Source organism: Rhincodon typus, chromosome 20, assembly GCF_021869965.1.
Source record: "Rhincodon typus isolate 14 chromosome 20, sRhiTyp1.1, whole genome shotgun sequence".
Classification (NCBI taxonomy): domain Eukaryota; kingdom Metazoa; phylum Chordata; class Chondrichthyes; order Orectolobiformes; family Rhincodontidae; genus Rhincodon; species Rhincodon typus.
Genome location: NC_063351.1, coordinates 7,624,805 through 7,647,668, shown reverse-complemented (window position 1 = coordinate 7,647,668; position 22,864 = coordinate 7,624,805). Strand labels below are relative to the sequence as shown.

Sequence of the window (22,864 nt, the reverse complement as noted above, 5' to 3'; positions counted from 1 at the left end):
ACGACTCCACAGTTCACAGAAAGGAAATTGGGTGGAATTAATTTAGTAGAAATTAAAGATTTAATAAGAGGAGTAATTTCTCTGGATTTGAAACTCTGCAATTTGGTACTTTGTTCTGCTGTGTGCTTTAAGATTTTCCTAAATCATCTTTTATTTCTGGATAACTAGAACGTTTTTGGTTTCAGATTTTTTTTTTGTAATAACATAGTTGCTGTTAAACAAACTCCTCAGCCTCATGTGACTTTGTCCCATTGACCTACCACCACATTAATGTAAATAAGAAAAAAAAAAATCTGTCAAGCCAGGTTTTGTTCTGGGATATGACTTATCTAGTGCTACCATCAGAATACAGTAGTACAGCCAACTTGTTGAGTTTCTGACATACTTTCCTCTGGAGGAAGCCTCCAGTTTATATAGAATTACTCAGCGTTAAATAGTAAGCCATTCAGCCCTGTTGGACTGTGTGGACATTTATGCTCCACAGGAGTTTGCTCCAATCCTACTTGATCTCTCGCTATTATCATGGCCTACTGTTGTTCTCTGCCTTATCTAGATAGCTGCCTCTTTGTTGTTGTGCATAATTGGCCCAGGGAATGTCTTCTGCTTGTTTTTCCATATCCCTTGATCCTGCGCTTTCTGCTTCAGTTCCTTGCTGGAAACTCCCATTTACTACTTCAGTGAACAATGCAATGAGAGAATGGAGCAAACGTTGTCTTCCTCAGGGGCGCCTAAAGGACGCCCGAGATAGCTTCCTGCAGGCTCCTCCACCTATAAGCAGTGCAATACCAGCTCTTCTGCCATCACCATCTTGAATGGCCCTAGGTTACTGTTCTCCATAACTGCCTCCTCACTTGTGAGATCAACGTTCATTTCATTTTGGCTGACCATTCTATTTATTCAACTGTCATTTTCTGCAGATTAGTGTTTAACTGTGCAGTATGCAGTTGCTTTCAGAGTGAAACTCTCTAGGAAGTTGTTAATCCTGCAGCATCTGAATCACTTTAGTGTTGAATTCATCTAAGCTGCTGGTGTGGCAGAGAGAGAGATGAAGGTGGATTTATCCCTTTACCGCACTTTTTCAAGTGAGGAGCTATTTCCCAAAACCTGTATGCCGTCTGTCCTTGAGACAATCTACAACTGTTGTCACACTGTCCTTCTCAATACTGCCACCAACCCTAGCAAGTGAAGAGCCTAATTTGATGCTATATGTTGACTCTGCTCATCTATAACAGACGTTTTGATAGAATGAAGCTTGGGTTTCACCTTCCAGTCAAATTTGTTGTGATTCTGATTTTAACCAGTTGCTGACTGACAATAAAGAGAGTTAAGTTGCTCCAGAGATAACAAGGTGTAGAGCTGGATGAACACAGCAGGCCAAGCAGCATCAGAGGAGCAGGAAAGCTGATGTTTCGGGCCTAGACCCTTCTTCAGAAATGAGGGAGGGGAAGGGGGTTCTGAAATAAATAGGGAGAGAGGGGGAGGCGGATAGAAGATGGATAAAGGAGAAGATAGGTGGAGATACTTGACTGCTTTGAGGCTGAGCTTGGGAGTACAGCAACAATGGTTTGAGCTCCTAGGAGTGAACCCTCACCTGGATAAGTTTGAACTTGCAGACAATATTTGTGTTTCTGATTTTCCTGATGATGCATCTATATTCCACATTTGTTTTTCTGCAGAATGGTTAGAGTCACTTGTTTTTTATTCATTCGTTGGCATGAGAGCATCACTGGCCAGGCAGCATTTATTGCCCATCCCTAATTGCCCAAAGGGCAGTGATGAGTCAACCACATTGCTGTGGGTCTGGAGTCACATTTAGGCCCGACCAGGTAAGGATGGCAGTTTCCTTCCCAAAAGGGCATGAGTGAGCCAGATGAGGTTTTCCTACAATTTACAGTGGATGCCTGGTCGTCATTAGACTCTTAATTCCAGATTTCTATAAAATTCACATTCTGCCATCTACCACTGCAGGATTTGAACCCAGGTCCCCGGAATATTATGTGGGCCTCTGGATTAACAGGCCAGTGATAATATGACTAGGGCCATCGCTCGCCTATTTGCAAATCATGTGGCTTCTGTGTTTTTCTGGATCTTGAACCTAGAAATGGTGCAATAACAGAGCAAATGCTCCATTCATTTTGCTTGTACTGCCTTGTCTAATGGAGCATTTGGTCTGTGGAGTTGAATCTCCACATTAATGCAATCGGTACAGGAATATTGACCTCGGTTCATCCAAAACATTTATGCTAATTCCCTGACTTGCCCCGAGTCTGGTTTACCCATCACCCCTGTGCTTGCTAACTAAAATTGGCTTCTGGTCAAGCAACGTCACAATTCTAAAACAGTCATGTTTAATCTTTCCAGGGCCTTGCGTCTTGCTATCTCGGTACTTGCTCCAGCCATGGAACGTTCAAAGAACACTCTGCATCTCAAATTCTATTTGGGGAAACTTGCATTTTCTTTCATAGCAGCATTGCTTCCAGCTGCCTAGGTCTCAGGTTCTGGAATTCCCCACCTGAATGTGTCAGTTGTGATTCAGTTGAAAATGGTCTCCCATCCAGGTCACACGGTTCTTGAGGATAAAAATCGAGACCACCATGTCACTGCAGTGCTGAAGGAGTGCTGCATCGTCAAGATGCCATCTTTTGGATGAGATGTGAAATTGAGGCTCCATCTCTCTGTTTGGGTGGATGTATGAGATCCCTTGGCCCTATATCAGAAAAGAGCAGGAAAAATCTCCAATATTTACCACTCCAAAACATCACTAAGACAGATTCTCGGACCTCATGTTAGTAGCGGGAATTTGTTGTATGCAAATGGTCTGCCACACTTGAAATTTATTTCATTAGCTATGAAGTGCTTTTCGGTGTCTAGTGGTCATGAAGATTAAATCATCATCTTTCTACCCAAACCACCAATTCTCCAACATAAAACCGTTCCATAGAACTTTGTTTCGGAGATAGTAGGAACTGTAGATGCTGGAGAATCTGAGATAACAAGTTGTAGAGCTGGATGAACACAGCAGGCCAAGCAGCATCAGAGGAGCTTGGCCTGCTGTGTTCATCCAGCTCTACACTTGTTATCCCATAGAACTTTGACCAGGATTTAGATCATCTGCTTGAAAATCTCCTTGGTATCAGTTTCTCTCTGGCAGTAACAATGAAATCATAAAATCATAAAATCATAGAATCCCTACAGTGTGGAAGTAGGCCACTCGGCCCATCAAGTCCACACCGACCCTCCAAAGAGCGTCCCACCTAGGCCCCCCACCCTCCTACCCTGTCGCTGTAACCCTGCATTTCCTATGGCTATTCCAACTAACCTGCAAATCTTTGGACTGTGGGAGGAAACCGGAGCACCCAGAGGAAACCCATGCAGACATGGGGAGAATGTGCAAACTTCACACAGACAGTTGCCCGAGGCTGGAATCGAACCTGGGTCCCTGGGGCTGTGAGGCAGCAGTGCTAACCACTGAGCGATCATGCCCCTCTCAATGTGGTGATATTTTCCACCATGATAAATTTACTACATTATTACATGGCTTTGGTGCGGTGAAACAATGGAGTGTGATCAAATTGTTTACTGGAGGAACCCAAGACCAGGACACCGGGAGAGCTCTGTATTCCAAATAGTGTCTGGGATCTTCTGTACTCACTTGAGAATCTCCCTCTAACAGTTCAGTTGACAGTCAACATCTCAGTCCCTAGAGCACTTGGTCAGTGTTGTACTGAGCTGGATTACAAGCTCAGCTCCTGAGCTGGGCTTGAACTCCGACAGGAGTGTCGCTGATGGTTACAGGCTGGTTGACACTCGGGATTGTCCAAAGAACACTGAAACTATTTTACCTGTTGGTACAGCTTTGGACTTGTATCATTCACTTATAAATGTGGATGATGGTTTCCAAATCAAAAGTGGAATATTAAATATTTCTGTTGACCTTCTTTCGTTTTGCAGTTATGCATTTTATCTCCATCCTGTCCTTACCCAGGTAGGTGGCTGTCTGACTGATCCTCTGTAAGGATGGTGGTATTATCCAACAGGGATGTTGGTATCTGTAAGGCCCATTCTGTTTCTCTGACTCTTTTAGACTCCTGTATCTACATCTCCTCCTTGACCTCTGGAAGTCACAGATCTACATTCCTACGCTCACATTCTGTTATTGAGCCTTACTGGAATTTGAGTCTGCAAGGTGAAAAAGGCACAGATTGTCTTGAGCTGAAATGGAAAATAAGAACAAGAGCAAGCCAATCAGCCCCTGGAGTCTGTTCCACCATTCAATGAGATGGTGGCTGATCTGTGGCCTAATTCTGTATACCTCCCTTTGACCCGTATCCCTTAATACATTTACTTAACTATTTATCTATCTCAGATTTAAAATTAACAACACAGTCCAGCACACTCTGCCGTTTGAGCAAGAGAATTCCAAACCTCCACCACCCATTCAGTGTGGAATTGCTTATTAACGTCTTTTCAGAACAGTCTGGCCTTAATTTTTAGACCATGCTCCCTCGTTCTAGCAACCTCAACCAATGGAAATAATCTACCTTCATCTATCTAACATAACTGAGCAAAACTATTCAATATTCATGCCGTGGCATTAATCTGTTAGTGCGACGGAGCCTGGGAAGATACCATCAGCTGTGGCTTAGTTGAGGTAGCTCTCTCTCACTGCATCAGGAAATCCATGCTGATGCACTCGTGCTGCAGAGAGAGTGCTACACTGTCAGAGGTACTGCCATTAACCTGTCTGCCTGCCTCAAGTAGGCAGAAATATCTCTCAGCACTGGAGGGTGATCTCCTGATGCTCTGTCTAATATTTATCCCTCAACTCAAAAACAATTCAACGTTATAGTGCCCATCTGTGGGATCTTGTGTACAAATTGACAACCATGTTTCCTACATTTCAGTATTGACGACATTCCAAAAGGCTGTGAAATATTTCAGCGTGTGTATCTACAAAATATATGGTCAGTGGTGCAACTTTGTTTGTTTTTAAATGAGAACAGAAGGCTTCAAAAACAACCACTTGTGGGGTGAGAGAATTCTGAATGCCTTTTTGAGGGTAAATAGTAAAAAAATTTCTCTACATGGCTCATTTATCAGTCAAGAGTGTTAGAGACGTGCAGTTAGTACACACAACATGAAGCGGGGAGGTTAGAAGATGATTTTCACTGCGGGAGTTTATAAGAACGTAGGTTGCTTTAACTGAACGAGGTTATTGAGTCAGATACTGAAATAACATTTAGAAAGCAATTGGAGTAGTATTTGAAAGGAGGATTGCAAAATGACACACAGTTAACAAGATTAGGCCTCCTGGCTCCTTTATGTAAAATTAAATCTTTTGTGGGATGTGGATATTACCTGTATTTATTGCTCTTTGCTAATTGCCCTTTGACCTAATTGACCTTTGACCATTTCAGAGGGCAGCTCAGAGTCATGTTGGGTCTGGAGTCCCAAGTAACCCAGACCAGATAAGGATGGCAGTTTTCCTGTACCCTAAAGGACATTAGTGAACCAAATGGTTGTCGACTATCGTTTGATGGTCACCATCATTGTGATAATACCTGGTGAATGAATAGAAATTAAATTCGATCAGATGTAGTGGTGGGATTGGAACACATGCCGCTGGAGGATTTGCATTGGACCTCTGGATTACTAGTCCAGTGTCATTACCGTGACACTACCATCTCCCCTCTCAGCAGGGGAATATCAGCTATGCTAACATAATCCACTGAGAGGTGATCCTTGTGTTATGATTGGACAGAGTTGTCCGACTGAATTCATGTCTGTTCCCTAAACAGTCAGCAGTAGACCAGCTGTTCGTGGTAAGTTTAAATACAGGTATGTTTGGCAATGAAAAGGTCAATTCTTGGGGTCAAAAATATAAAAGTCCCTGTGCTTTATCTCAATTAAATGATAATGGAGAAAGAAATAAGTTTGGCATAGAAAAAACAAAAATAAAACATTAACTGCAAAATATATCCTAGCAACATGTAAGGGTTTGAAATTGTCTTGTTTTCAGTAAGTAGAGCCCTGTTAAGTCTAAAAGTGGGCCCTGATAGATGTAGCTGCTTGCAAATGTCTTTACTGAAGAAATGCTGGCCTTAAATAAAGAAACAATCAGAAAGCAAATGAATTCCCAGTGCAGCGGGGAATGCAAGTTCTGCCTCAGAGAATTGAGGTTAATTGAAGGTGTGATGCAGTTTGGATTATACGAGAGTCTAACTTTGGATGGGATGTGTATACACTGAGCGTCCCCCAACCACCCGCACTCCTCCCCCCCAACAGCCCCGAATCTCATTGGACCTTGCTTGCATGTAGTGATGTATATCAATAAGTGCAGGAATTTTCAGTCAATATCTGGGTAAAAGTTCAAGCTGACTTGGGACAAAATAATTCCACCTCCCTCCACGTTTTTCCCTCTGCGGGGAGAATTCCACGGATGCTTTAAACCCATTGAACCGTGAAGAGCAAGATTTTCAGTGCCACGTGCTGCTCAAATAGTTCTTTAATCCAGTCATTTTTTTTGTGTGATTTCAGTGCGAAACGACACACCTCTAAGTCCCCCTTACAAGCGCTGCCTGACTCCTCAGAAAAGTGCAGCACTCTGTCTTCTGGGGAACGCTTTGAAACATTGCCACAGCTCTGGAACTCCCTCTGGTTACTGATGTGTTTGAGGGACCCCCAGTGTCAACCCTTTATGTAAATCCTGACGCTGTAAATATGTCTCTAAATATGGACACCAAGACAAGACCAGGTTGGGATTTGTTCTGGACCAGGCCAGATCCCTTCAAAATATTTTAAAAAGGTAGCCAAGACCCTAACTTCTTACATTTGCCTTTAAAATAAGAAAGTGTCTGTTCTAGATGCAATAGGAATGGTCAAACTTCTAGACACTGAGAAAACACAATTTATTTAAACACTGTAGTTAAAACACAACCAAAGAAAGAGGAATTCAGAAAACAACTTATCTCTTTTAGAAAACTTAACCAAATAATATATGCAGTAAATATTACTAATTAACTGTTCCAATGTAGTAACATCCCATAAACACACCCCCTTGGCCAAAAGGAAAATTCAGACACAAATTCTCACATGCGGTTTTCTCACCCAGGAGAGAAAAAAAAAACTTCGAGAAAATTCAGAGAGAGTAGTAGCAAGGAAACATTCACCAAAGCTTCCAACTCTGTTGAGACCCAACAGTTTCTGATGCTATTCAGAAATCCTGATCTGTAAGAGCTGGCCACACACTTTTGAGGCTGTATTTTTAAAAAAAAACGCCAAGGCCTCTCAAGCTGTTTATACAAGTGGTCTTCAGTAGCTAGCTCCGTGCCTCTGCCTTGCAACCTCCCTCTGAAAGAAAAACCAGAACAAAATAACCTCTTGAAGTGACAGCACTGTTACAGATTGTATACTGACCTTGCTCAGTGTTGAGCCCCAGTCTTGGCACACCCTGATTCCCCCTCGGAGATTTTCATGCCACAGCCTGGCATGGGGACAGGTAGTTGCAGAATGTGAATCTCTAGAAGAGTGTGATAGGCAAAGGAGGAGGAAGGGTTAGCAGACTCCTAACAGAGTCTTTCTGCTGATGAAATGTGTACAACACATCATAACGAACACCTCCTTCCAGGCTCACTGGACCACGTCACTTCTTGAGCAAGGGACCACAGAGATGGCCTCGTCCATTGCAGCCTCACCACCTAGTGTTGCCTCCTGAGCCGATCACCACTGTTTCCAATCAAGCATCAGCCTGGCCCCCAAACACTGGAGGGGGTTGCAAGGGGGGCGTGGGGGGACCATCTCAAAGATCCCCATCCACAAGGTGGTTCTCACTCACTCACTCACTCACCTCACTGTCAACTTCCAGCAGCAGTAGAATGCCCATAGCACCTGGTCGACTCTTAAAATCCGCCACTTGGACCAACTGTGTAGTGGTCCCTGCTCTCTCTTCCAGCAAACATGGCGATCGAGTTGGTACGCGATCTTGAATGCAAGATCACAGCTTTGATAGTAATGTGGTGACTGATGCACCAAACCCCCCCAACCCATTCCCTACGACCAGCAAGTGACTCCCTGTACTGAGCACGTAGCAGTTCATTAAGAGTTGACGGGCAGTGCAATGGTGAGTTTTTTTTTTCCACCCAATCATGCACTCCGAGGTCAGTGAGAGGCCAGCAGCCTCTGGGTCCCCATGACTGCTGGCTGAGGCCTACTCTGGAGGAGAGCCAAAGGTGAGAAAGTAAGTTGGGTCTTTTCTCCCCCTCCTTTTCTCGAGGTGGGGACCACATGGTGAGGGGGCTGTAGGGGCAGAGATGAGGACAGGGTTGTGGCTTTCAGAACTCACTCCACTTTACCCACTGTCCATGCCTCTGACCCAGATTGAGACTACTGTGTCCGAGCCAACACTCGGTCAGCAGGTCACCCTGGTTTCAGGAAGCCAACCACTCTATTTACTGACTGAGAAGGCAGGTAATCAGGCCAATGGCATGTCAAGGCCCTTAAGTGGTCATTAATTGACCATTTTAAGGGCCTTAATTGCTGACCAGTCAAGACAGTCTCCCGTAGACTTCATCCATTAATCCCCCTTGTCATCTTCAGTGCATCAATTTATCTCCTCAGACTTCCATTTGTATGTCCTCAACTATTCCTTAATACCCTGTCCATCTCAGCCTTGCTACTACTCTCTGGTCCAAAGTAAGGGAGAAGCCATTCAAAAGTTGAAGCAACAAGGCCTGTGGATGTATATGGATTCTGTAGTGAAATTCTGGAACACAACGGAGGGACGCACTTCTGGCTCATCCACACAATCTCATAATCTCCCTTTGGGAAGGTGAATGCTTGCTGGCAGCTCCCAGGGGTGCTACGGTCATGACTATAATCAAGACGGGAGACCAGTCCAATTGCAGCAACAACAGCAGGAGTTGTTCCTCTGTTCTCTGAAAGATTGTTGAACAGATTCTCTTCAACTGCCTCTCCCCTGTGGCCAAGGAACTCCTTCTGGAGTATTGGCACCCATTGAGACACATCTCCAACGTGCTCTTGCTGCAGAATGGTGCAGGGAGCGGGCACCAAGTACTCTACATAGTCCTCCTTTGATCACACGAAAGCCTTTGTTGTTGTCAACAGCAAGGAATTGTGAAATAGCCCCCTCAGAAATTCTTCACCATCCTCTACCTCCTCTATGATGACATGCAATCAGCAATGTTCACCAATGGAACCACAATGCACCCTAGCTTGCCAAACAATGGGTGGCACGATGGCTCAATGGTTAGCACTGCTGCCTTACGGCACCAGGGAAGTGAGTTCAATTCCAGCCTCATCCAGGTGAAGTTTGCACACTCTTCCTGTGTCTGCATGGGTTTCCTCCAGGTGCTCCAGTTCCCTCCCACAGTCCAAGGATGTGCAGGTTAGATGGACTGGCCATGCTAAATTGTCCACAGTGCCCAGGGATGTGCAGGGTAGGTGGGTTAGCCATGGGAAATACAAGGTTACAGGGATGGGGTAGGTTTGGGTGGGATTCTCTTCAGAGGTTTGGTGTAGACTCAGTGTGCCGAATGGCATGCTTCCACACTGTAGGGGTTCTGTGATTCTATGAAACAAGTCCATGTCACTGTCTTCTCCATTTTCATCACTGTAATCCTGCACTTCACCTCCAGCAGATTAAGACAATCTACAGAGTGGATGGGAAACTGGTCACCAACCTGTCCTCCAGCCAACAGTAAAGCCACTCCAATGTGCAGGTGACCCTCGTGTGCATCCTCACTCAGAAACTGAGCTCTGGGTCGTGTGTCAGCTCCTACTTTTCCAAGATGGAAAGTGAAGTGCTCTTCCACCAGCTCCCGCAACACAGCACCACATCCTTCATCAAAATAGGACCAACTGCAAGATCCTGGAAACAGGAAATCATTTTCCAAAGCTGCTCTTCTCAACAGATGATGAAACTCAGCACTGCCTCCTACCTGTCTGAGCTGCCTTTATCAAATGGAGAGGAAGAATATTTGAAGATTGGGATCTTAAACCAGGATCGAGGTTGTAGTTTACTGGACAGCAGTGATCCCTGTGCTCCTGAATGCTATGGAGACTTGGGCAACTTAGAGTGGCTCTTCAAAACAATGGAGAAGCACCGTCCTGCTGCTTTTGCAAGATTCACCCAGTCTATCAGTGAGAAAGACGTTCTGAAAGCAGTCTCCTTGTCATCCAAAGAGTGTTGGCTTTCTTTGCTTCCCTTATCTTTCCCTCTTGTGGGAAGACACACAGCTTCTACCTGAGGCATATCCTGTTTAAAGATCACCTCTGGTTCTGTTCCAGATTTTTCTCAGGATCTTTGGTTCCATTTTACCACTGAAATTAAACTTCTTTCAATTTACATGTTTATGTTAGACTGTATGTTGCTTTTTAAGGGAAGATTTAACCAAAGGGGAATGCTGCTATCTTTACAGAGAACTTATTCTGTTAGCATGCAGCAATAAACGTGGGGTTATGTTAACAATAACAGGGATAATAAACAGCTATGTGATATGGTTGTTAAGCACCTGATGGGCTGAATGGCCTATTTCTGCTTCCAAGCAATTCTGCCCCTCTGTAAACTAATAAAACACCTCAAAGTGTTTCACGGGAACCATAAGGTATTGGGTTTGGAGGAGTATCTTAAAGAGGAAGGTAAATTAGAGAAGACATGAGGTACAGGGACGGTATTCCAGCTTCTGAGGTGAGGCAAAGTCACCAACAGTGGAGCAATTAAAATCTGGGTTGATGAAGGGGCTAGAATTCAATAAATGGAAATATCTCTGAATCTGGTGGAGACAGAGGACATGACAGGGATAAAGAAGGCGCGGCAATGGCCAGATTTGAAAACCAGGGTAAGAAGTTTAATGTTGATGGGTTGTTGAACTGACAGTCTATTGAGATCAGCAAGATGATGGGTGGTTGAGATGTGATGTGAGGTGAGTCATGAGCAGCAGAGTTTACAGAAGGCAGAATGTGGGGAGATCACCAGGACCATATTGAAATGGTCGAGTGTACAGACAACAGAGGCACAAATGAGGGTTTCAGCAGCAGGTGTGCCCAAGATGGACAAAATCATGAGGTATTACATCAGGAGCTAGGGAACAAGTACATAATATAAACAGTTTGAGAGTAAACTGGGAGTGCTGTCCTCGGACAAACAGAAGTCTGGCAGATGCCTTGGAATTCCCTAGAGAACCCCAATTTGAAAGCGTCTGGTTTCACAACCTGCCGTGTATCGAGAAAGATGATTTCGCTTTCCAGTAACGGCTAGGGCGCAGCGTGCCCTGGAAGCTGCCCACTGTGTAGCTGCTTGGAGGTTCCACACATATCCATCGTCACGCCCACACGTTTCCTCCTGCCTCTGGAAGCTGCTGTGTATGATCCTTGGAAGTTCCTGCAGCAGAGCAGTCATCCTTACCTGGTCTGGCTGACATGTGACCCCAGACCCACAGCAGTTGACTCTTGACTGCCCTCTGGGCAATAAATACTTGCATTGCCAGCAACACCCTCATCCTGTGAAATAATTTTAAAAATGGAAAGATTAATTACAGGGAACATTCTGACCAGATGGTCGGCAGGTTTATGGCTCCCCAAGTAGTTTAATTATTCTATGCTGTCACACTTAATTTTTCAGTTTTATGCTTCAGCAGAGATACTTGGGCATTGATAAAATGATCACAGTTTGCTGGTGCCACGACCCTTTGTATATGAATTGTGCCGCATTGAGTTCCCTTTGTATTTCAGTTAAACACCCAGACTGAAGTCCCATCTTCGAATTCATGGCTCATGTTCTGAGGAAGGGTCACCGGACCCGAAACGTTAACTCTGATTTCTCTTCACACGTGCTGCCAGACCTGCTGAACTTTTCCAGCAATTTCTGTTTTTGTTTCTGATTTACGACATTCACAGTTTTTTTCGGTTTTTAAGGCTCCTATGTTTCCCTCACTTGTGCTAAATGCCAGTGACATTGGAAATTGTGGTTTTCTAACCTTAGGCCTTGATTTTTGATGAAATATGCAAACAGATTTTCCTGGGCACACCACGCATTGAATCGGGGAGACAATACTTGGCATTGTGGAAAATTGATTCTAATCTCTTTCTTTTAATTCTTTCACTGGATTTTGTTGAGGAGGGCTGAATCCGATGAGAGAATATTCAAATGAAGATGTTATTTCACTGGGAGCCAACATAGGTCAGTGAAAATGATAGCTAGGGAATTGAATCAGAGATAGTAGGAACTGCAGATGCTGGAGAATCCGAGACAACAAGGTGCAGGGCTGGATGAACACAACAGGCCAAGCAGCATCATAGGAGCAGAGAGGCTGATGTTTCGGGCCTAGACCCTTCATCAGAAAAGGGGGAGGGGAAGGGGGTTTTGAAATAAATAGGGAGAGAGTGGGAGGCGGATAGAAGAGGGATAGAGGAGAGGATAGGTGGAGAGGAAACAAACAGGTCGAAGAGGCGGGGATGGAGCCAGTAAAGGTGAGTGTAGGTAGGGAGTTAGGAAGGGGATAGGTCAGTCCAGGGAGGACGGACAGGTCAAGGGGGCGGGATGAGGTTGGTCGGTAGGAGATGGAGGTGCGGCTTGAGGTGGGAGGAGGGGATAGGTGGGAGGAAGAACAGGTTAGGGAGGCAGGGACGAGCTGGACTGGTTTTGGGATGCGGTAGGGGGAGGGGAGATTTTGAAACTTGTGAAATCCACATTGATACCATTGGGCTGCAGGGTTCCCAAGCGGAATATGAGTTGCTGTTCCTGCAACCTTCGGGTGGCATCGTTGTGGCACTGCAGGAGGCCCAGGATGGACATGTCGTCTGAGGAATGGGAGGGGGAGTTGAAATGGTTCGCGACTGGGAGGTGCAGTTGTTTATTGCGAACCGAGCGTAGGTGTTCTGCAAAGCGGAATTGAGTTCATCATGGGGACCAAAGACAATGATTTCAGTCCTTTTAATATTTAATTGGGGGAAGTTTTTACTCATCTGGTACCAGATTTCAAATTAAGAGTGTGATAATCTAGTAACAGTGGGGCTATAGAGAGAGTGGAGCAGAGCTGGGTGGAACAGCGTGTAGGTAAGAAATAGGAGGGACACCTCAGAGTTGTGGAGTGGGAAGAGAATTAACAGAATGAATATAATTAATCTCCAGTGACATAGCTTAGAGGAAAAATGTGTTGCAAGTGTCTCTGTTTCATTCTCATGAATATTCTTGAAGTAAATCACTTTATTCTCTTATAGTTGTTTTCTCATTATGATGTCTGTAGCACAGGATTCAGACTGTGAGGGGGAGGCAGATTGTGTCACAGAATAGGGGAAGGACTCTTTAAATATGACTTCAAGACCAGAAATCTTCTAGAACTTTCCTCAGTTGCATCCGAAAACCAGTGACCAGATCCAGAACCATCTATGTATTTTCTGGGATTGTTGACTTAGTTTTAATCTGTTTATCATTTTATGAATTAGGTTTTCAGATCAGCCTGTGAGGTCAAGGGAACTTGACAAAATCAAAAAGCATTCTGTATTATATTGCCATGTTTGTAGTTTGTAGCCATCATCTAGGTCATTTTTCCAGGACACGTCTGCAAGAATATCTTTCTATCTTCATAATGTCTACGATAGCCCAGTGCTCATTGGAATCTGTCACTGATGGACAAGCCTTGACTTGGCAATGAATTCTGTTTGCAAAACAAAAGGTGCAGTTAACAATCACTTGCTGTTAACATAGTGAAACATCCCAAAGGCTTCATAGATGCATTGAAAATGAATGAAAAACCAACAAGGGGCAGCCAAAGGCTTAAAATTAAGAAGAGAGAAGCAGAGGCATTTCGATAGATCTATAGAACATGAGGCCCGGGCAGTGGAAAGTCTGGCTTCTATTTGTGACAGAGATTCAGAAAGCGAGAGTTGTAAGGATAGGGAGAAAGTGAGGACATAAAAGGACTTAAATACACTTTTACGTTTGAATGCAAAGGTGACGATTCTGTGAAGGAACTTAGGACTCCTCACCCCAGATTGGCACCTTATTCCGAGGGACTCATTCACCATCCCTGACCCCCATCAGTCTTTGACATTTCAGATTGTGGGCTTTTCTTGTGTTTTTCTGGCTGTTGTGATCCAGATAAAGGCCCAGAGTGGATGAAGTCTCAAAAACTAAGTGACACAATTTAATTAACAAGTAGTGATGAGCTACTGCTGAACTGGACATCTGATGTTTGTGCCTTCATATTCACTCTTTTTTTCTGTCTACATTTAGTTTTCACTTGCTCTGTTTTCTAAAACTGCTTGGGAGCAATTCACCTGTTAGTGACACTTAACTCAAGTTTCAGTGAATGCTGTCACTGTGAATCGACCATTGTCTAAATTTGGCCACTGGAGTGAGTTAAAGACTATTTTGCAGTCTACAATTTTTGTTTCATGGATTCGCAAAACATTGCACAAAGTGACCAACGGTGCAATGTTTGAACTTTGTGCAGCAGCTGCACAGACTGGTATCTGGTACAAGCTGACACTGTAGATAGTGTGCACGGACTGGAGATACAGCTTGCTCCCCTAGGACACTATGTAATGATCACTTGTGGTTGCACAGTAACCAATGTTCTCCTTATCAAAGCACCCTTATCTTGTTTGCAGTGAAGCAGACCCCTGTCGTACTTGTGTGAATGGGACTATACAGTTTGTACTGACTTCCACGTTATTTCTCTTGAGCTAATTGATGCACTTGAGCGGAGGGGAGGGAGGAGAGTAAATGTCATTCCTGTTTTCAGTCAAGTAGCTAGAGCTGCAGTTCTCAAGGTTGCCCAGCACAGGATGAGGACAAATACCAAACATCAATTGAAAACAGATTAACCTGGGGATGTCTGTGAGGGAATTGCTGTGCACAAATTGGGTGCATCATTTCAGTACTCATTAAAGGACTCTTTGCTTTTTTGAGTGTTTCATGAGAAGGTGCTATACCAATGCAAGTGTTGTTTCTCACAGCTCAAAGTGTTAAAAAGGAAGTCTGTCATTTCCTGCGAGGCCGACCTGATCTTGACAACCTGACCCCTCTGTAAGGTCAGCTGCGAGCCCGTTCACAAGAGTAGCGTCAACTCTTTTAAAAAACAAGTTCAGCAGTTAGCATCCAAACGAGTTCAGATCAGGGAGATCACTTTCCCCCCGGAGGCCCTGAGCAGTGAATGGAAAGGGGTAGACCAGATTCAACAGTACGTCATCGTGGCAGCAAAACTTTAGAGGGATAGGCCTCGGCCTACCCAGGAGCAGGAGATCAGCTCGTCCTTCACGTGTTGTCGTCATGGCAACATGTGCACAAAGACATAAACAAAGCTGTTTTCAAATACTTTGCTTGCCATTAATAGTAACCAGATGCCTTTAGGTTCAGCCTGGACAATATAATTAGAGCAAAGAGTTTCATTTGTCGTCAAGCTGGATTCTCCATCATTTCAACCTAGAATCTGTTCCTGTACAAGTCACATGGAAAAGTTTGTCTGTTTTACGGTTGTACAATTTCATTATCATTGTCTTGTAATGGCTCAAAGCTGATTCCTGTGCCAAAAATTTGAATGATCCAATAGTTTTATTGTATTTTATCAACCTGTTCAGAGATGTTATGACAATCCCTGGGGCAGTTGGGACTTGAACCTATGTCTCCTGCCTTAAGAGGTAGGGACCCTACCACTGCACCATAAGAGCTCTTATCCAATAGCTTTAATGAAGCAAGGTATATAATACAACAAAGTAGGGATTATTTGGCAAAATGTATCAATTATTAGATCATTTGAGTTGAGGTAACTTTGAATTGAATACATCCTAAACGGCCTTTAACCTCATTGGTGATGAAAGTAAGAACTTCTTCACTTAACAGGGTCTAAGACATGTGAGAACTAGAAGCAGGAGTAGGGCCCCTCAAGACCATGTCGCAAGTCGAGATGAGAATTTTTTTCACTTGAATCTTGGGAATTCTCTACCCCAGAGGATTGCGGATGCTCCATCATTGACTGTATTTAAAGCCGAGATTGACAGATTTCCAGTGTCTCAGGGAAATGAGGGAGTTGGCTTGCGGTCGGCCATGATCATGTTGAAAGGTGGAGCAAGCTCAGCAGGCACCAAGGTATACACCAGCTCCGATTTCCTGTGCTCTAAAGATAATCGGGCTGATTTTCCATCTCCATTCCACCTTTCTGCATTATTCCCACATCCCTTCATTCCCTTACCATCCAAAAGTCCATCAGACTCTACCTTCAATGTACTTGCTGATAGAGCCCAGGATTCTCAGGAAAGACAATATTTTGTTTGAACAAATTGCTCATCTCACCCCTAAATGGCCCCTATCTGGAGATTCTGAGCCTTGGCTTTAGATTATGCAGGGCGAACAATCCTTCCAGCATTCACTGTCAAGTTTCTCAGGAATTTTTGATCTTTCAATGGGAACAACTCAGTTTCATCTAAATTCCAAAGAATCTGGATGTCCAGTCCACTCATTTGATTCCCCCATTGGGCAATTCCTTCATCCTGGAAATCATAGAATCCCTACAGTGTGGAAACGGACCATTTGGCCCATCGAGTCCATTCTGAGCCTCTGAAGGACATCTCACCCAGACCTGCCCCTGTAACCCTGCACTCCCCATAGCTAATCCACCAAGCCTGCGCATCCTTGGATACTGTGGGTAATTTAGCATGACCAATCCACCTAATCTGCACATCTTTGGACTGTGGGAGGAAACCAGAGCACCCGGAGGAAATTCATGTAGACACGGGAAGAATGTCTGTGTCTGTGTGAAATTTGCACAGTCATCTGAGGGTGGAATCGAACCTGGGTCCCTGGCGCTGTGAGGCAGCAATGCTAACCACTGAGCCACTGTGCCACCCCTGAGTCAGTTAAAGAACCTTTCTTATATTCTCTCCTGGGCAGCTCTCCTGGTGTAGTCTCTTCAAAGCCCTGTATAATTGTAAAAAGCCACGTTTATCCTTGTACTTCCACCCTTTGTCATAAATGCTAACATAAAATTTGATTTCCTAATTGCTTGTAATACCTGCATGTTAACATTGTGTGATTCACATATGAGAACACCCAGGTTTCTCTGAATAACAAGGCTGCCCAGTCTCCCACCATTATAAAAAAAAAACACTTTTTTCTGGAGGTATCTCCCCTACCTCTGAACCAGAAGCTCCAGGTTTAAGGCTTATCTTGGCACTTGCCGACATAATGTGTGTCGTAACACATGGTAAAGAGGTTAATTGTAGTTACTCCATCATGTCTAAGGCAGGCAGTTAGAAGCGGAGGCTTGGGGACCGCTTAGCGGAAGACCTATGCTCGGTTCGCACTAAACAACTGCATCTCCCAGTCGCGAACCACTTGAACTCCCCCTTCCATTCCTCAGATGACATGTCCATCCTGGGCCTCCTGCAGTGCCATAACGATGCCACCCGAAGGTTGCAGGAACAGCACCTCGTATTCCGCTTGGGAACCCTGCAGCCCAATTGTATCAATGTGGACTTCACAAGCTTCAAAATCTCCCCTCCCCCTACCGCATCCCAAAACCAGTCCAGCTCGTCCCTGCCTCCCTAACCTGTCCTTCCTCCCACCTCAAGCCCCACCCCATCTCCTACCTACTAGCCTCATCCCGCCCCCTTGACCTGTCCACCGTCCCTGGACTGACCTATCCCTTCCCTAACTCCCCACCTACACTCACCTTTACTGGCTCCATCCCCGCCTCTTTGACCTGTCTGTCTCCCCTCCACCTATCTTCTCCTCTATCCATCTTCTATCCACCTCCCCCTCTCTCCCTATTTATTTCAGAACTCCCTTCCCCTCCCCCATTTCTGAAGAAGGGTCTAGGCCCGAAACATCAGCCTTCCTGCTGCTCTGATGCTGCTTGGCCTGCTGTGTTCATCCAGCTCTACACCTTGTTATCCAAGACTGGGACCATTTCCTGATTAGCTAGGACCATGTGGAAACTGCAACACAATGGCTTTCTTCTGTTAAATTGCTCCACTTGCAGGCTCTTGCAGTTAACAAACGTTGTTGTACTTCTGAGGAACTACACCACACTCTTCACTTTTTTATATTTTTCTTTCCAAAGTGAATAGCTTCACATTTTCCACATTATAGGTCACCCCCTACGTTTTTTTACAACTCCCTTAACCTGGCTGTATTTCTCTGTAGCTTCAGTGCAGCTTATTTTCCCACCTAACCTTTTGTCCCGTCGAACCTTACACTCGGACTTTGCCACTCCTATTGAATGTAACGCCAATTCTTTGTGATGCCCCGGTAGTTAACTTCCTGCCAACCAGAAATTGACCCTTTTATTCCTACTGTCATTTTTCCACCCATTAATCAGTTCTCAATCTAAACTAATAGGTCACCCCAGTCCTGTGAGCCCTTATTCTGTGTAATAACCACCTGGGTCTCACCTTATTGAAAATGCAATTGTAAAAGCAAAGTTTTGTACTTTTACGTCCACATCTGCTGTGAATTTACTCTGGCCACTCAGAAACATAAAAACTGAAAGAACTCAGGCTCTAGAATTCCACTTGGGAACTCCATAGCCTTCGAGTTCAACAGAAAGTAAGGAGACATGGGATTCAGGGAAATTTGGCTGTCTGGAGACAAAACTGGCTGTCCAATAGAGGGTGGTAGTAGATGGAAAGTGTTCAGCCTGGAGCTTGGTGACCAGTAGTATTCCACAGGGATCTGTTCTGGGATCTCTGCTCTTTGTGATCTTTATAAATAACTTGGATGAGGAAGTGGAAGGGTGGGTTAGTAAGTTTGCCAATGACACGAAGGTTGGTGGAGTTATGGACAGCGTGAGGGGATGTTGTAGGTTGCAACGGGACATTGACAGGACGCAGAGCTGGGCAAAGAAGTGGCAGATGGAATTCAACCCAGAAAAGTGTGAAGTGATTCATTTTGGAAGGTCAAATTTGAATGCAGAATACAGGGTTAATGGCAGTCCGGAGCAGTGTGGGGTCCACGTCCATAGATCCCTCAAAGTTGCTATCCAAGTTGATAGGATTGTAAAGAAGGCGTATGGTGTGTTGGCTTTCATTGGCAGGGGAATTGAGTTTAAGAGCTGTGAGGTTATGCTGCAGCTCTGTAAAACTCTGGTTAGACCACACTTGGAATATTGTGTTCAGTTCTGGTCACCTCATTATAGGAAAGATGTGGAAGCTTTAGAGAGGGTGCACAGGAGACTTACTAAGATGCTGCCTGGACTAGAGGGCAGGTCTTATGAGGAAAGGTTGAAGGAGGTAGGGCTTTTTTCATTGGAGCGAAGAAAGATGAGAGGTGACTTGATAGAGGTGTACAAGATGATGAGAGACATAGAGTGGATAGTCAGAGACTTTTTCCCAGGGCTGAAATAACTATTTCGAGGGGGCATACTTTTAAGATGATTGAAGGAAGGTATAGGGGAGATGTCAGAGGTAGGTTCTTCACACAGAGAGTGGTGGGCGTGTGGAATGCACTGCCGGCAGTGGTAGTGGAGTCTGATACTTTAGAGACTTTTAAGCGACTCTTGGATAGGCACATGGAGGATAGTAAAATGTAGGAAATGCAGGGTGGATTGATCTTAATAGGATAATAGGTCAGTACAACATTGTGGGCCGAAACACCTGTACTGTGCTATACTGTTCTATGTTCTACAGCTAGCAATTTCAACAACTTTCGGGCTTGAGCTTCTATAATATCTTTACCACAACCCCTAGAACACCAGACCTTGTTATCGCACGGTCTGCTATACACACAACCCATTGTTAGTCACTAATAGCTTCCATTAGTAGCTATTCACTCTCCTAGGCTGATCGTTATCCACTCCTTTATCTGTGCAGCTGTCCTTCTCTCTCTCTTTGGGCTCTCTCTCCACCTATCATTTACTCCTTACCCTGAAGCCCACCCTACCTTCTGCATAAAAACCAACATTTTCCTTGCTAACAACAGTTCTGAGGTAGGGTCACTGAACCTGAAACATTAACTCTCTGATTTCTCTCCACAGATGCTGCCAGACCTGCTGAGCTTTTCCAGCAATTTCTGTTTTTGTCACTCAGGAGCTTATATGGGCTGGTGTACAGCAAAGGACTGATAAGTACAATATGAAGGAGTTTTGTTGTTCATGTGTTTTTTTAGATAGGCAGAAGAGGCCGCTTAATTAAGCGGAAATGGCAGGAACTGCAGATGCTGGAGTCGGAAGAAGGGTCCCGACCCGAAACGTCAGCTTTCCTGCTCCGCTGATGCTGCCTGGCCTGCTGTGTTCCTCCAGCTCCACACTGTGTTGTGTCTGCTTGATTAAGCAACTTGTTTGTTAACCAAGATCAAAATACTGGAGATTCCAGAACTCAGAAGCTACGAAATCTGAATCAGCAATGAAAATGCTAGAAATGCGCAGTGGAAAGGGGCGCAGTTAATGTTTAAGGTTGACCTTTCATCAGAAGGGTTTGTTGAAGCAACTGATCCATCCATTTTAGTCAGACTTTTCCATTTACCGTAGCAACAAGATTGGCCCAGTGCGGTCTCGTGGCGACGGCATCGTTAGCCGAGACAAGATGGCGCTGAAGAATGGTGACACAGATCTGCAGCAGCGGGACTTGAGGCAGGGTGACTGGTGTTCGTCTCAGTGCCGGGGTGGGAAAGCCTGGATCCAGGCCTGTGGCTAAGGACTATCATGTTGAACTTCTAACTTTATTTCTTTATTTTTCCACTTTGTACCTAAGATTTTGTACCTGGGTACCTTTGTACCTAAGGTGGCGCTGGAGAATGGTAACTTTGTAAACTCTTCATTGTATCCCTGTACTTAAGTACACGTGACAATAAAACCTAATTTGAATTCTAATTCTAATTCCAACCACTGTGTGACCTCCATGAGTGACAGTACGATTTGTGGTTTCTCAAGGACAGTTGTGTACAGTAAGTCCATGCTGAGCAGGAAGCATAGTATAGCTGCCTAACCTCATTTGACACAGGATCCTTACAGCCTGAAGCCTGGGCTTGTGTTTGTGCCTTGATCCAGGAGGTTAATGCCAAGCTGGAACAAAGAGCTGAATCCAGAGGTGAAGATGAGAATGATAGCCCTTGGCATCCAGGCAGCAGGGCAACAAGGAGCCCAAGCAAAATGGGAATCATTAGGATAACACCCCACTGGTTGGAGTCATACCTGGCACAAAGGAAGATGGTCGTGGTTGTTGGAGGTCAGTGATCTCAGCTCCAGGACATCTCTGCAGGAGTTCCTCAGGATATGTGTCCTAGGCCCAACCATCTTCAGCTGCTTCATCATAAGGTCATAAGTGGGGATATTCACCGATTTTTGCACAATGTTCAGCACTGTTTGCGATTCCTCTGATACTGAAGCAGTTTGTTTTCTTAGCAAGGCCTGGGCAATATCCAGATTTAGCTAATGAGTATCAAGAAGACATTTGTGCCACACAAGTGCCAGGCAATGACTGTCTGCAACAAGAGCAAATCTAAGCATGACCTTTTGATGTTCAATGTCATCTCCATAACTGAAAAATCACTATCAAAATCCTGAGGGTTAACATTGACCAGAAAGTGAACTGGATCCGCCATGTGAACACAGTGGCTACCAGAGTAGGTCAGAGCGAGGAATCCTGCAGTGGGGAACATCAGACACCCCAGAGCCTACCCACCATCGACAAGGCACAAGTCAGGGGTGTGATGGAATACTCCTCACTTGCCTGGATGAGTGCCCCCAACAACGCTCAAGAAGCTTGACACCATCCAGGACAAAGCAGCCTGCTTGATAGGCACCACATCCACAAGCATCTACTCTGTCCTGTACTGAGGCAGCAGTATTTACTATCTACAAGATACACTGCAGCAAATCATCAGAGTTTCTCAGCAGCAAATTCTAAACCATGACCTCCACCACCTGGAAGGACAAGGCCAGCAGATACATAAGAACACCACCAACTTTAAACACACCTCCATCTAAAAAACAGCCTAACTTCAAAATATATCACCGTTCTTTCACTGTCACTGGATCAGAATCCTGGAGCTTCTCCCTCATGGCATTGTTGGTGTTGATACAGGTTCAAGAAAACGGCTAACCTCCGCCTTTTTATGGGCAGCTATGGATGGTCAATAAATGCTGGCCTTGATGCTCATGTCCCAGGAAGAAAAGTGTTGTCTTCTTGAAATCTCCCACTCTAGGGACGAGACGCTGACTATTGACCTTATCTGTACCCCTCATGATTTTATAAACTTCTGTAAGGTCACCTCGCAACCTCTTATGCCCCAGTTAAAAACAAGCCCCAGCCTATCCAGCCTTTCTTTATAACTCAAACATCCCAAACCTAGCAAGATCCTGGTCAATCTCATCACCCTGTCTAGTTTAATAACATCCTTCCTATAACAGGGTGACCAGAACTGGATCTTAAAAAACAACATATTTCAGTGTCAGGCAAACACCAGCAAGTCCACAGAGTCTGTAACTGAATCAACCAGAGCTGCCTCTGGTTTCCTTCATTCCTCAGTCTGTTTTCCACAATGGTGTTTAATTCTCCCTTGAGCTTTGTCTCCTTAAATGATTCCTGAGCTCAGACCAGGTTGGAAACTGGAACCTTCCTGGTCTCTGATGCTAAACTACGCCCTGGATAAACATGTTGAGCTGTTGGGAGTTGAGCGTTCTTAGAAAATAAGAGAAATAAAATCTGAAACTTGTTGAAAATCAGCAGTTTTTTTTTGCAGGGATTCCAGCAGATTTTAAACTTGTCACGTTGCCTTAAATTGAAAAGGGGCAGTGGCTTGCTGTTTTTCTTCACCGGCTGCAATGGGTTTGATTGTGTGACCGTCGCTGCTGCTACTGCCATGTTACTGAGAAAGGTGAGATAACAAGTTGTGGAGCTGGATGAACACAGC

General features: G+C 44.7%; 2 protein-coding genes across 4 annotated transcripts in view; both read left to right on the top strand.

Moving 5' to 3' along the window:
* zgc:110716 (uncharacterized protein LOC550248 homolog) overlaps window positions 1–20,641 on the top strand; it is a 192,569-nt gene extending 171,928 nt beyond the window's left edge. The window contains exon 4 of one of the 3 annotated variants that reach the window (XM_048608729.1): window positions 20,481–20,641. In XM_048608729.1, coding sequence (XP_048464686.1) covers window positions 20,481–20,545 — 65 coding nt within the window. In that variant the 3' untranslated portion in view covers window positions 20,546–20,641. Of the gene's footprint in view, window positions 1–9,653; window positions 10,001–20,480 lie in introns of those variants that run through there. The other 2 variants (XM_048608731.1, XM_048608730.1) reach the window with 2 other exon arrangements.
* Window positions 20,642–21,006: 365 nt separating this feature from the next.
* The window catches only part of bicc1b (BicC family RNA binding protein 1b), a 90,732-nt gene continuing 88,874 nt past the window's right edge, over window positions 21,007–22,864 (top strand). The window contains exons 1-2 of the mRNA XM_048609158.1: window positions 21,007–21,039; window positions 22,694–22,828. Coding sequence (XP_048465115.1) covers window positions 21,007–21,039; window positions 22,694–22,828 — 168 coding nt within the window. The remainder of the gene's footprint in view (window positions 21,040–22,693; window positions 22,829–22,864) is intronic.